This window comes from Malaclemys terrapin, chromosome 2 (assembly GCF_027887155.1).
Source record: "Malaclemys terrapin pileata isolate rMalTer1 chromosome 2, rMalTer1.hap1, whole genome shotgun sequence".
Classification (NCBI taxonomy): Eukaryota; Metazoa; Chordata; order Testudines; family Emydidae; genus Malaclemys; species Malaclemys terrapin.
Window position 1 is genome coordinate 86,993,891 of NC_071506.1, and position 13,675 is coordinate 87,007,565.

Sequence of the window (13,675 nt, forward strand, 5' to 3'; positions counted from 1 at the left end):
TCCACAGTACTCTGCCAGGAAGAGAAGCTACTTTGTAAGGATTCTAAGACTTTTCATTCCTAAACTTCTAACTAATGCAGTAGAGATGCCATGTCCTTCCTAAACCAATTAATACAATGCGAAATAAAAGCATGTTTAGCACCTTACGTGTGTGTGTGTGTCTGTGTATGTATTATATGGATGTATATAATACATAACTATTATGTATCTAATATGTTACTTAGCTGTTATACTTGTTTTAAACTGTCTAATTTAACATTTCGGTGAGGTATTATGTATTTTACTGCTTAAAATTTTATGTAGATTTATGTCATATCTGGAATGGACAGATATTGCATATATGCCTGAGATGCATTTGTACTACCTTTCATTTGTGTCACCACTTCTGGTCTCAGTTCATCTTGATTTTTCATACATTAATATTTGGCTTTTCTTTCCTTCCATTTCATCTTTTCCACCACTGCCTAAATCCTTCCACCATCATGGCAGAAGAAGCTATCACTCCTACACTTATTACCTGTAAGTAACTTCTTTGTGCATCATCAGAGACATGCTTTCTGCCATGTTGTTCCATGCGTGAATAGTGAATCCTAATGATGGAACTTCAAAGTGTTTGAGTTTCACAAAGGAAGTTTTACAGTGCTAAAAACAACATGGTTAATAATTTCATGTCATTTTAACCAATTTGACATTTTCTTATGGTTTCCTTTGCCTCATACTGTGTGTTTCAGTATTTTTGAATACAGTAATACGATTAATTTTTTAAATTGAAAAATAGTGGCAGGCATCATAAATCTCACTGGCATTTTACAAATATTTTTGGAAGACAAATTCTTTTTAGAACTGATTTAGGGTTTTCCTTCTTATTTGTCCTGCTCAAAATATTGTGATGTGTGGACATGTGTACAAGGATTTGCATCCATTTGCTCTGCAGATTTTCCTTTTATTTCATAAATAAAGATGGTGCATAAATGTCATGAGTTGCCATTCTTTGAGTGGATCTAAAAGGCACAACACCGATTTAACAGGAAGTGTGTGAGCTTCAGGAAGTATATGGGCCTGAAGAAAGATAGTTTTCTATATATAAAGAAATCAAGTGTTTTGATGCAGTCTTTAATAGTGTAATCACATAATACTTTTTTTCACAGGAGCCGTTTCATTCATTGCACCCAATGAATGGTGAATGAGATAAGGTTGTGCAGTGGATGAGGCTATGGCCTGTAGGAATCTTACCTCATTCTCAGCAGAGGTTGGAAGGTGTGTGTATTGATTGAATCAGAGGGCAGTTGGATGGTCTGGTTTTTAAGGCATAGGTTAAGACTCAAGAGACTGGATTCTATCCATATATCTGTCACAGACTTCCTATGTGATGCTGGGCAAGTTGCTTAAACCATCATTTTTGGAGACTGTCAATAAATCTGTGTTTTTCAGGGATCCAATTTGAGACACATGGGGCCTGATTTTCAAAAGTGCTCAACACTCAGCCCTCAAATTGAAATGAAGTACCCAACTCGGCACCTTTGAAAAAAGCCTTAAGTGTCTGAAGCTGGGCACTCAGTGAGGCACCCAAAATTAGTGGACTCCTTAGCAAATTTTGGCCTAAATCTCTCTCTGCCTCAGCTCTCAATCTCGATCTGTAAAATGGGAATAAAAATACTTTCTATCTTACAGGAGAGTTTTGAAAATAAATGTATAAGTATTTGTAAGATATTCAGATATTACAGAGATGAGCACAATAAAAGTTCATGGGGAAATTTAAAAAAATCTGTATTCGATGTATGGCGGGGGATTATGCAGCGAATTTAGAGGACAGAGAAAAATGCTGAACCGCTGCTTCATTCACTGAGCATCCTGTATATTAATGGATGAAGGGGACCTGTGCTTAAAAAACTATGTAACTAAAGATTGTATCATAATACACACAAATTGCATAGGTAACCTTAATTCTGTCATTTCCTAACTTCCAAATGCTTTACTTTGCAATCCCAATTACAATTTTTCAACAGTTTTTGGTATGAAAATAAGCACACTCATGATGTAGAGTGTGTATAATATAGATTTAGTATACACATATGTATGCTTGGGTTTACAAGTATATATGAATTACTTAAAACAGGGATTAAAGATGGGACAGACCATTCTCAAAGTTTGTAAGCCAAAATTATTACTTATTATTTTACCTCCAAGTGTGCTAGGCCCTTCACAAAAGGCACACAAGAGATACATTGCTATCCCAAAGATTTTACAAGCCCTGATCCTGTAACTGGACCCACACAGGCAGACCCTTGTGCCTACATAGCTCCAATTACAGGATAAGGACAAGTCAGGATGTAATATCACACAAAGGGACAATATGGATATATGATTTGGTGATTACTCAGCTTAGCCATATGTACGTCATGATTGTTCATATATTTGCTTGTAACCCACAAATGTATGTAGGCTCCACTGCTGAAGTTGGTTTTTAGACTTTAGAAAATGTTGACCTTGAAATTGTCCATGTAAGACCTAGTTTCCTGCCATGTTATTTTCTTTTATGTTCATATGCAGTACAGAAAAGTAAGTAGAGAAAAGTGGGCACTGGGAAAGGACCAAATTCTACACTGCTATACAGCATACGTAACTCCCACTGAAATCAGTGGGTTGCAAGTCAATACAGAATTTATGCCATTTTTCTTAACTGATCTAGGAAAGTGGAAGTAGATATAGATTTTAGCACATGGTTTATTTTTAAAAGAGTCCCCTAAGAATCTGGGTTGAAGTATGGTGCCATCCTTAATTTATCATCAGTATTCTGGGTATCATATTAAAGTTTACTGATCAGACATTGCAAGCATAGGATGTGACATCCATCCAGTCACATCATCCAGGAACCTATGTACTAAAATATATATCATTGTCTTGCATGCGGCAAAGTTTCCTAATGTGCTCTCTCTTCCTAATGACCTGCCACCTCTAAAACCATTCTAATATTTTTAAAAAATTGGCAGATAGCTTGCACTGCAGCTTGATCATCAGAAGTGTTAGCTACAGCTGTGCATATTTGACACACAACATATCATTTTATCTTGTATTTACTAGGTAGCCAGTCAAGAGATGTCACACAGGAAGGAGTTGAGCGCTGCCATTAATAATAATCTTTCTCCATAATAGGCTTTGGTGCTTATGCCAGAAACATTCCTCCCATTATTCCCTTGGCTGAGTCACTATTGTATTCTATACCATTCACCACAATCAGGGAGCAAATTGTTTGGGCTGGAAGTGAGTAGTTAAGTTTGTGTGAGTTCTTTTGTTCATAAGATTATAGAACATTCTGTAGTAGTTAACTTTGCAGTAGTTCCCTGGACTTAACTGTTTATTCCATGTGGGAGAAGTAAGAATAGATAAGCTGCCGTTCGTGATGTTCATGTATAATGACTAGTTTCCTCAAGATGACAACCAGCACAGACATAATTCTGTTTTCTCCTGACATGTTTTGATGGACAGAACCCCAATGACATTAGTGAGAGCAGTAAAATTACATTAGTAGCTTATTATGTAACTCCAGTTTAGCTGATGAACTAGAAAAGCCTGTAGATCACGTAAGAACAAGTCCCATTGTTCTGGCCATAACCATTTTTTTAAGTCTTTTATTTTGTTTGAGATTAGACCAAGGCCATATCTATCCTTTGAATTTAGCAATAGTGCCTAGAAGCCAGGATGCACTGGTGCAAACCCCAGCAGTAGATAAGGAAAACTGTTGAGTTTACCCCAGTTTCTGGCTACTGGCTGATTAACTGGGCATATTCTCAAGTATAGATGAGGCCTGAGCTTGGGAACAGACTAGTAACTGATTGCACTAACCAACTGCAATGAGTTAGGAAGATATTACATCACCAGGTAGCCACACATAAAATGTGTTCAAAATTCAAATGACATGGTTGCAAAGGTAACGTTTCTTGTTGCTGTTGGCCGCTAGGTTGAGATTAATATCTGAGATGGGTTGTTGTGAAGGTGATTTAAAATTTAAATATTTACTCAACATAATTGCATAGAACTGGATGGTTGGGTTTTTTTGGTTTCCTGCTAAGAACTGTGCCTTATCACAAGTCATTTGTGATATTGTAGGTAAATGGAAATAAAATCTTTTCCCAATTTGTCTAAAAATGCAAATCATTCCAGGCTTTAAATATTAGGCCAGTGATTTTCAGCTGATGGGACATGACCTAAAAATGAATTGCAAGGGTTGAAAACAAAATATAAAACAAACAAACAAAAAAGAAGCAGTATTAACACCTCCGGGAATTAAAAAATAATAAGTCAAACCTCCCCCCAAATAATGAGATTTAAAAAACAATAAATGTTTGGTTCTTTATTTGCCTTTTTGTTGTTGTTGTTGTTGTTCAGCCTTTACAGTTCACATTATCAAGGGTTTTTTTCTGCAACCCATCAGGGCTAGAAACTTACTTAAAAATGAAAGCTAATATTCTCATGTAATCCCATAAATGCAGGAGTTGGGACTTTAGGAAAAACCCCATCTATTTTGAGTCTCAAATAAAATCATGGGAGGAGTGGGCATCACTGGCTGCATCTAAATCCCAGGGGCAGTAGGTCCCATCAGGGATAAGTAAAGGAGAGAGAAAGAGAAGTTCTCTTCCCTTCTCCTGCAGCCCAGCATTGCTACATCTCTTCCCCCTCCCATCTGCATACATGGTGCTCAGCCCTAGGGGAAGAGGCACTTTCCCCATAGCTAAACATTGTGTGAGAAAGGGGGACAAGAGGCAAGAGAACCCAATTTCCCCACCTTGTGCTGGCCAGCTCCTATTAAGAGCAGTACAACTCTCACCAGCCCAGTACCTAGCAATGTTCTGCACCATGCATACACCCAGTGCACACCTTACAGATCCTCAGTCCCCAGAAACTCTCCACCTAGAACCCAAAACCAATCACTGTGTGTTTTAATTATTTTAATCACAAAATTCTTTACCTTTGGCACTGGCCACTGTGGTGACATGATATTGCACTAGATGGACCACAAGTCTGGTCCAACATGAAAATTCCTATGTTCCAAAAATAGTTCTGGTTCTTTGCCCTGATAGTCTTGTTTGGCTCAGAGATGGTCAAAACTACTCACCTGTAAAAATTCAACTTCTTCACTCACTCTCAAAAACATTAGTAATAGTTAATAAAAACATATGAAAATCACACCTTCCCACTCATAAAAATAAAGGGCCCCGCTAAGACACAATTGTCCTCTGTTGCCTATTTGAGCTCCATCGCCTGGGAGGTTGTTCCTTATTGAGCAGGCTCAAAATATCCCCTCTCTGCCATATTTAAATGCTGGATTTAGGCCTTCTGCATAAGACCTCTATACAGAAGCCAAATCTGTGACTCTTCCTAAACCTATCATGACTTTCGCAATATCTGATGGCACAAAAGACAAAAATAGTTGACAGAAGACCTTATAATCTGCAATATGAAAATATCCAAAATGTGGCATTTAAGATCTTGGGAATGACATGAGGCAATTTACTGAGCATTCTAGGAATTGTACAGTGGTCACACTTAAAACCTTCCATTTATGTAGAAAATTTCTACTGGTACTGGAGTCAGTTCTATATTCCCATCCTCAGTCACACATTGGAGTTGCTCCTAGAACTCCAGCTGGCTGCAAATTCCCAGGTGAAGGAGAGAATTAGAAACAAAAATACTGGAGTGTGGGAGGAAGTTACATGAGCTAGCATCCCTCTAACTAGCTATAAAACTTGTTCCAGAGAAGAGAGCTTTTGGAAGAAATTATCTCCTGAGGTTAGAAGAGCATGAATATGTTGAGCTGACCATTAGATCTGTTACACCAGTTGTATATTTACAATGTCCACTTAGAACCCCTGTAAGATACCATACAAAGTTTATAGATATTGAAGTTTGGTTCTTTAATAACATCTCTGTAACCACAAAAAATGTGATGGTGGTGGTCTGTGAAATCATCAGAATCCTGTCTTGCAAGCTAGTCTTCCAGGATTTGGGGATGTTGTCCCATAAATTTTGGTGCAGATGGCCACAGATGTCTATAATGACATAAATTGAAGTGTTTGCTGAATCAACAGTGTCTACAATAACAAATGAACATGTTTCAGAAAATCCTTATGCCTACTACACAGAAAAAATACATACTGCTGGGCTATTTGCTGTGTGTTTCTATAAAGAGGCACAATATCTACTTCTTAAATGCAGATAAGAAATCTCAAAACTAATATGTTTTTGTCAATTAAAAAATCACACGAGTCTTCCTTCCTCTTTTTATATATATATATATATATATATATATATATTTATTTATTTATTTATTTATTTATTTATTTTCCTTCTGCTAATTCCCAGCTTCTTCACCATTCCCCCAATCAAATAACTGGATTGTTTTACAGCCACATATTACATACATGTTCCCACACAGAAAATATACACAAAAGAACCAACCAAATGCCATTTAAAATTCAAAATAATATTATATAAAAGTTTGTTTTCTTTAAGATCTTTCTGAATTTTTTAGCAAGTTTTCTCACCCAGAGCCACGGTTAGACAAATTGAAATAATTTTTATGAAGTGATACAGAGCTCATATCATAAAATGAGTTGACTTGGAGGAATAACTTTGCCTTAGGTCATCTTTTCCAGGGAACCTTTAGATTCATACTCTAAACTTACTCGTTTTACATCAACAGGTAGGTGGGCACTGCCATTTTCTGGAGGTACTCCTCCAGACTACCAAAGTATTTTAGCCTAGTTCTCTTGAATGAGAAACCTTCATCTGCAGTGTGGTAGATTTTTGTTGTACTACAGAGAGAGTGAGGATTGATATCAGAGTTGATTGATTGCTATGCTGGTCATACAATTACATTTAGTTACAATCCGTGCTCCCTCAGTGTCAAGCAGTACATTTTCAGATGAGCTGAAGGTGGGTTTTTTTCCTCTTCTTAAAGAGCCAGTCTCAGTTTACATGTATTATTTTTGTATGTTCCACAGCTTTAGAAGCTAAACTACAGTAGTATGTTGATAGAAAAGGGACTTTGCCATCTATATCATTTGTTCTCTCCTCATTAGTGAAAATTTAGTCATGTCTTTTAATCCAGACTAATATACAGATTTGAGTTGGGTGGGTGTAGGGGGAGAGCGGATTTTCCCTCTATGTGGTGGACAACTCATCTCTGTTTCAGTGCCTGGGTTTCCTTCTTATAATTGAACTTGGCTCAATCAGTGTCACCACTTCATCAGTGTGGGCCATGTTCACTATAAAGGTGTGGAAGAAAGGACTAAATACATACTTCACTGTTCTTGCTGGTGTTCAGAGTTTGCTAAGACTTTTGGTTCCCAAATCAATCACACTTGGATACAACAGCAGTCAGTCTGGGCAGACTATTTTGTTGAATGGAGCCTTAAAAGAGGACATTATACGCTGAATAATATTTATTCACTTTCCTCAAGGCTAAAATAGAAACACCCCTAAGGTAAAAAGGACAATTGACTATTTCATGCCTTTCTGTCTCTGACATCTCATTCTGGATTCACAGATAACTAAAGCACAACTTTAAAATCTTTCACTGCAAATCTCAACAGTGCTTGGGTTTTTTTTTTTTCCTGTTAAGTACTGGTATTTGCTGTCTAAGAAGGGTAATGTCCTTGAAAACAGGTGCTCCTTAATCCCATAATATGCTACAACACTGGTGCTATAAATGTCTTAACACCAAATAGGCTATACTGCATGGTGAAACCACAATTTGCTAAGTAATTTTTGTTGCTTAAGGACTGTAGTTTTCTAATAGATTGAGTTGTTAGTTTGCAAGGTGATTTAATGAAATATCGAACCAAGTGCCATCAGGTGTCTGCTGAGTAGGACAGTGAGGTAAATGTTGCTGTGTGTGCAACTGAGACTTCTGTTTTAAAAAAAAAATAAAATAAAAATAAAAAGGTGGGGGGGGAAGTAATATTGTGAAACCAACCTAAAACTTTTTTTCATTAATATACCATAGATTTAGTCTCTTGTATTATACAGCAAAGAGCAGCTATAACATGACGTTGCTGTCTCTTGAATGATGTCAGAATAGGGCACTGAGTTTCTTTAGTCATTAGTATTGTATTAGCTTTCCGGAGTAATTATATTTTTGTTTGAACTTTTTAGTCTTTAATCCGTTGAATACCCCTTGAATCCTATAAATGATGCTTTGTCTGAAATACTTTTATTTGACCGTATCAGCAGGGGTTATAACTAGATTAATGATAATCTGTCTCAAGGTAGCATCTGTCAGTATTCTCTCATTTCCTCAAGGAAAATCTTCTCAGTATAAAGAGTTTGCACATACTCCTCCCACCCCCTCTTTTCTCTTCTTTTCCACTTTTCTTCCTCGAGCTTCTTCTCTACCATAATGCAACTGCAAAGGATACAGTGCTACTGCAAGATCCTCAGTGAGGGACAAGGGCCATTTGCTTTGAATGGCATGCACTTCCTGTTTTTATCTCTTTCATTTTTCTTTGCTATTGTTCTCCTGCGATGAAATGTCTTATTGGGATATTGGAGAATTTAAAAAATGCTTCAGTCACCCTCATCTGCTTCTTTCACAACAGTTGGGCTAATCTGTCATGCTGACCCTCTGCTTCCATTGTGAGCAGATACTTCAAGATTCTGCCACTAGTGAACAATTTTCTTGCACATTTCAAGAAAATGGCCCAAACTCATCCGAAGCAGAACTTCAGTGAAGTCAGTGGAGGTACTTCATAGATGGAACTGGCCAAATTGCCGTTCGCAAGAACTAAGCAGGCAGGCAGAGTGGAAGGATAGTATGAGGTGGTCACAAATCAAAACACAACTTTGTAAGTCTTATCAGCCTTGACAAAGTGCCCCAATAAAAAAAGAAATAATTTTGCAAGAATTATCATGGTTGTTGGAAGCAAGCTTATTTTTCAGTTATGAAATATGAGGAGAGTGAAATTATCAAATACTTTATTTTACTGCTGATTTCAAATAAGCTACAGAAAGAAATTCATATTACTGTCAGAAGAATCTTGCATAGTTCTGGTTAGTTCTTGTGCCAACCCAACAGCAGCAATGATCCAAATAAGAGGAGCCAGCATCTGGAGTAGAGGAGAATTTTATAGAGCTTATGCCAGATAAAACCTACTACTACCTGTGCTGAGCTGCAAAGCATATACAGAAGCCAATTTATTTTTCTTTTTAGTGACTGAAACTCAGGATGGCTTCTGCTGAAATTTCTCACATTAATTCTAAAATCTGAGATACAACAAAGTCAGATGTTGGGCCACATGCTTAGGTGTTCCTAAGCTACACTCAGCGCCCCTGTGGGAGGGGATAATTTTTCTCCCTCTTTCTGGTCCTCTAATCTTAGGGGCACAAGTTAGAACAGCCGTGGGGTTACTCTAACTTGTCTGAAAGAGACTCAGTACACCCGAAGAAATCATTCTCTAGTCATGCTCTTTACACAGGTTGGGGGATGGGAGGAGCATGTGGTTAGTGCCATTTGAGCTTGTTTAAGGCCATTCAGAGATTAACCTTGCAAAGTGTTGCCAGGCAGTACAAACAGCCAGAATAGGGGCAATGAATCTAGCCCACAGTGTTAATGCTTATAAGAATATGCCTATCAGTTACAGTAAGTAGCAGATTGGGATAGACTTACATTTAAAGTCTTCGTTCACCTACTACAAACATTTCCTAGATTATTCAATATGCACACAGCAATAAGATTATCATAATTTTCAGGCCCAATTTTGCCTCAGTGTCAGTGGGAGTTTGGCCTTCAAAAGGACTGCAGGATGATGGACTGTAATATTCTAAAAGGATCAAATGAAATAATGAAGTGGTTGACGTTTATTTAGATTGTAAAATGTTGGAGGCAGGGACTGTTACGTGTACACAATGGGGCCCTGATCCTTAACAGGGACACCTAGTTGTTATCACAATACTAGTACTACTGTTACAACTAACAATGAGACATCATGGACAGTATTTTAATATTCTATAGTCTACAAATTGTACACCAATTTTTTTTTTTTTTAAAAAAAAGGTAAAATGAAAGTCCAGCGAGGGAAACCAGCTCTTGTTGCCTATAGAGACTGAACGTATGCTCTCAGCAGGAATATACTTAGATGTACGTTGAATAAAGTACTGCAACTCTGCCTCCCTTTTGTTGGATTTAGAACAGTAAGACTGGAGTACTGTACATTGGTTAAATGTTCTTTGCAAGTATCACTCTCCAAATGAAATTACTTTGTGTTCTAATTTACCTTTAAACCCTACCTTTGTCTCCCGTTTTTCTCCAGCTTTTTTTCTCTTTCACCACAAGTTCCACCCTCCTAGTCTGCAATATTCAAGTTTTCCTGCATCCTATTTTGTTGACTTTGTATCTTTTCATCTTCTCTCCTCGCTGTCTCCTTCCTCCCTCCTCCTTCTCTTTACCTGCTCTCTTTCCTTGGGCTCCTTTCCCTCTTCCTGCAATCACTGTCATGTTTATTCTGATTGGAAAATATTATCTTCAAATCCACCTCCTTCTCTTACTTCCATCCTTTCCCCTGCTGCCCTTTGTCTCCAGAGTCTTAGAACATGCAGTCTGCTAGTGCATCCTCCACTTCCTTCCCTCCAAATCTTTCCTTGAGCCCTTCCACATTGACTTGTGTCTAAACATGACATCCAGAAAAAAATGACTAATTACTTCTTCCCAGGTTGGGACCGCATTGCGCTAGGCACTGTACACACACATAGAGTGTGTGTGCCCCAAAGATCTTTCAGTCTAAAAACAGGTAAATAGCTGGAATAAGGAATTATTAATATTCCAGTTTTGCAGGTGGCTACTGAGGCACAAAGAAATTAAATTACTTGTCCCAGGTCACATAAGGAGCCTGGGGCAGAACTGGGAATTGAAACCAAGTCGTCCAAATTCAAAAACCTCATCCCTTTAGCCACAAGATCACCTTTCCTCTCCCCTTATTCTTTCTGATCTCGCTCTACTGTAGTTTTTTGTAACAAAAGAGGCTATTTAAAAGAGCATTTAAGTGGAAGGAAAATATTTTACTTCAAATTATTATTGATTTTTGAAAAAAAATTGAAAAAATTATAATTATTTTTACTATATACTGTTGAATGTCATATACTTATTTTTAATAAAGTAGAATATTGGGTAGGTACTGCTAAGAATATATCCAAAACCTAGAAAAGCAAGATGATATTCAATTAATGCCACATCCATGTACATTCTGTTTACTCCCAACGGTTTACTCCTAACATGTATGAGATTAGGGTGTAATATATGTACTGTGGACCAAATTTCCACTTGCAGGCATGAAGCACTTCTCTTTGCACTCTATATATACATGTAGAGAAAACTGCCTGGGGAAGGGAATTCACCCTGAAAAATGCCAGGTGCCAGTGCTGCTACCATTCTCCCACAGATTTTCTTATGGGAGGTACAACTTTTAATTCTGACTGAGGATTTTAAAGTCCACCAATGTATCTTCCAGTCAGCCTAGACTACTTCTCTATGGTGAAATCATCTCCCTTTGACCTCCTATTTACTTCAATGGGAGCCTTGCTCAGATAGGGAGACTTAGTTACTGTCAAATGCTGCTTACAGGAGGTATAATGTTTGCTGATTATATTATATGAACCATTATAATATTGCACCTGCCTTCTCCAGAGTAATAACAAGGACTTGTCTCCAATGCATTGAGTCCATCAATTTTCATTATCTATGTAAAAGAAATCTGTAAGATGTCTACAGATAAAAATATTTATCGCCTCACATTTTTTGTATCATGTTGTCATCCATTGGCTTGTATTGATACAAAAGTTATGTGACAAGCAACAACACTACATGATTTTAAGCATTTAAAAGGAAAAAGAAAAAAATTTAAGAAATATTTTAATAAATGATTTCTACTTACTTTAATTCCACCCCCCTTCAAATTGGTAGAAGGAATAGTCCTCAGAGAATAATACTTTATCGGAACATTTCATATGTTAAAGTTAAGGGAATTTTAAGCCATGGTATTTCTGAGTTAAAACCATAACATCTATAAATCTGTAGATATCTATAAATATTTTAACATGCATTATTGTCAGTTTAGACAATACAACAATTCAAATGTTTGTGGCAAAAAGCAGCAACATAAATGCAGTGTATTCACCTATTCATGAAGAAAACTTACGAATTCAAAGTATACTCCAGCTGCTTCTGTAGGAATCAAACATTTGGGGTATTATTTGGGGACACTAACATGGTGATAATTAACATAGAATTTTACAAATGTAGCAAAGTAAGCAGTGCATAATCAGTAAGGATCTTTTAGAGAGGGCATTTGCAAATAATTTCACAACATTATTTACTAATGTAAGCATGTCAGGCTATGTCTTGAGTCTGGCTAATATCCACTCAGCAAAGGACCCATCCACTCAGCAAAGGACTGGTTTGTTTCTCAGTTAGAGTACTGTCAGCGCTGCTCTAAATTGGGCCCCACTGCAATAACTGTATGAGGGCAAGTCAGCCGCAGAGAAACCCCATGATTCTCCCCTTCCCCCAAAGCCTTGCTTCCTTTTTGGGATATGGAAAGCAAGCAAGTGTGGCACAGGAGCAGCATCGGGGAATCCTTACGTAACAAGCTTTTGCCCCACAACCTCTCTGGCTAATGTCATTCCCAAACTCCTCCTAGGATCTGGCCCTCAACGGTTAGGAGTTGAAAAAGTTCAATATTCTCACAGGGAAGTTAACTTAGCCACGTTGCCCATTCTGTACATTTTTAGGTACATATGTAACAGCATAATATTTATTGTAAATGTATGTCGCCCAGTCACACCAGCACTGAAACAAACAAGTAACTTTTACATACAGGAAAAATTCTGTTGAACTTAATAGGTCTGTTCACATGCATAAGTATTAGCAGCTCAGAGTCTTATTAAAAGGAATGTTCAGAATTCAATATTGCCGTCAATATTACTGTGGGAACCTTAGCTCATTGATCGCCTGAAATTTGAACAGTAAATTTGTACGGTGAACATTCCTGTAATGTGACATTAACATATGTTTTTGTGTTTTAATTTCTCTGTTGATTTTTAGAGGAGAAAAGTGTCATGGGTTAACAGGTCTAAGAAACTTACAGGTGCTTAGAGAACTGATATGCTTTGCAGGAGAGAGGTTCCCTCATGTACAACTTATGAGCTTTTTAAGGAAATAAATATTTTAGTACAGAATCTATATGTATTTTGAAATCCACCTGGGGGAAAGTTTTCTACAATGAACACTTTCTGCAGTTATATTAGTTATCCATTCAGCAGAGTGACCCCTGTGTCGTGTCCCTTAGCTGCATTTGGATTCTGCATGGATTAATAGGGGCTGTTAGTGGAGATCAGATTGCATAAATCTGTCCCAGTCCTGGAAGGTGCTTGCAGTTAGTCCTGTAGCTGTGCTGTCAGAAAAAGGATAACTGCTCATGTGGAGAACTTGAGTTCTCAAACTCTTACGGTGGGATTATCAAAAAGCATTCACATTGCCCTAACTCTGCTCTCATTGAAGTCAATTGTAAAACTCCCATTGACTTCAGTCAGAGAAGGGCAGCACTGAGCAGTTTTGAAAATCCCTCCCTTATTTTGTGACTTACTTTAATTTTTCCCCCCTTCAAATTGGTAGAAGGAATAGTCC

General features: G+C 37.5%; 1 protein-coding gene across 9 annotated transcripts in view; it reads left to right on the forward strand.

Moving 5' to 3' along the window:
• Positions 1 to 13,675, forward strand: part of PTPRM (protein tyrosine phosphatase receptor type M) — a 691,593-nt gene that overhangs the window by 480,533 nt on the left and 197,385 nt on the right. For 4 of the 9 annotated variants that reach the window (XM_054018880.1, XM_054018881.1, XM_054018883.1 and 1 more), the window contains one exon: positions 490 to 519. The exons of the other annotated variants lie outside the window; for them this stretch is intronic. In XM_054018880.1, coding sequence (XP_053874855.1) covers positions 490 to 519 — 30 coding nt within the window. The remainder of the gene's footprint in view (positions 1 to 489; positions 520 to 13,675) is intronic. 9 annotated transcript variants of the gene reach the window in all.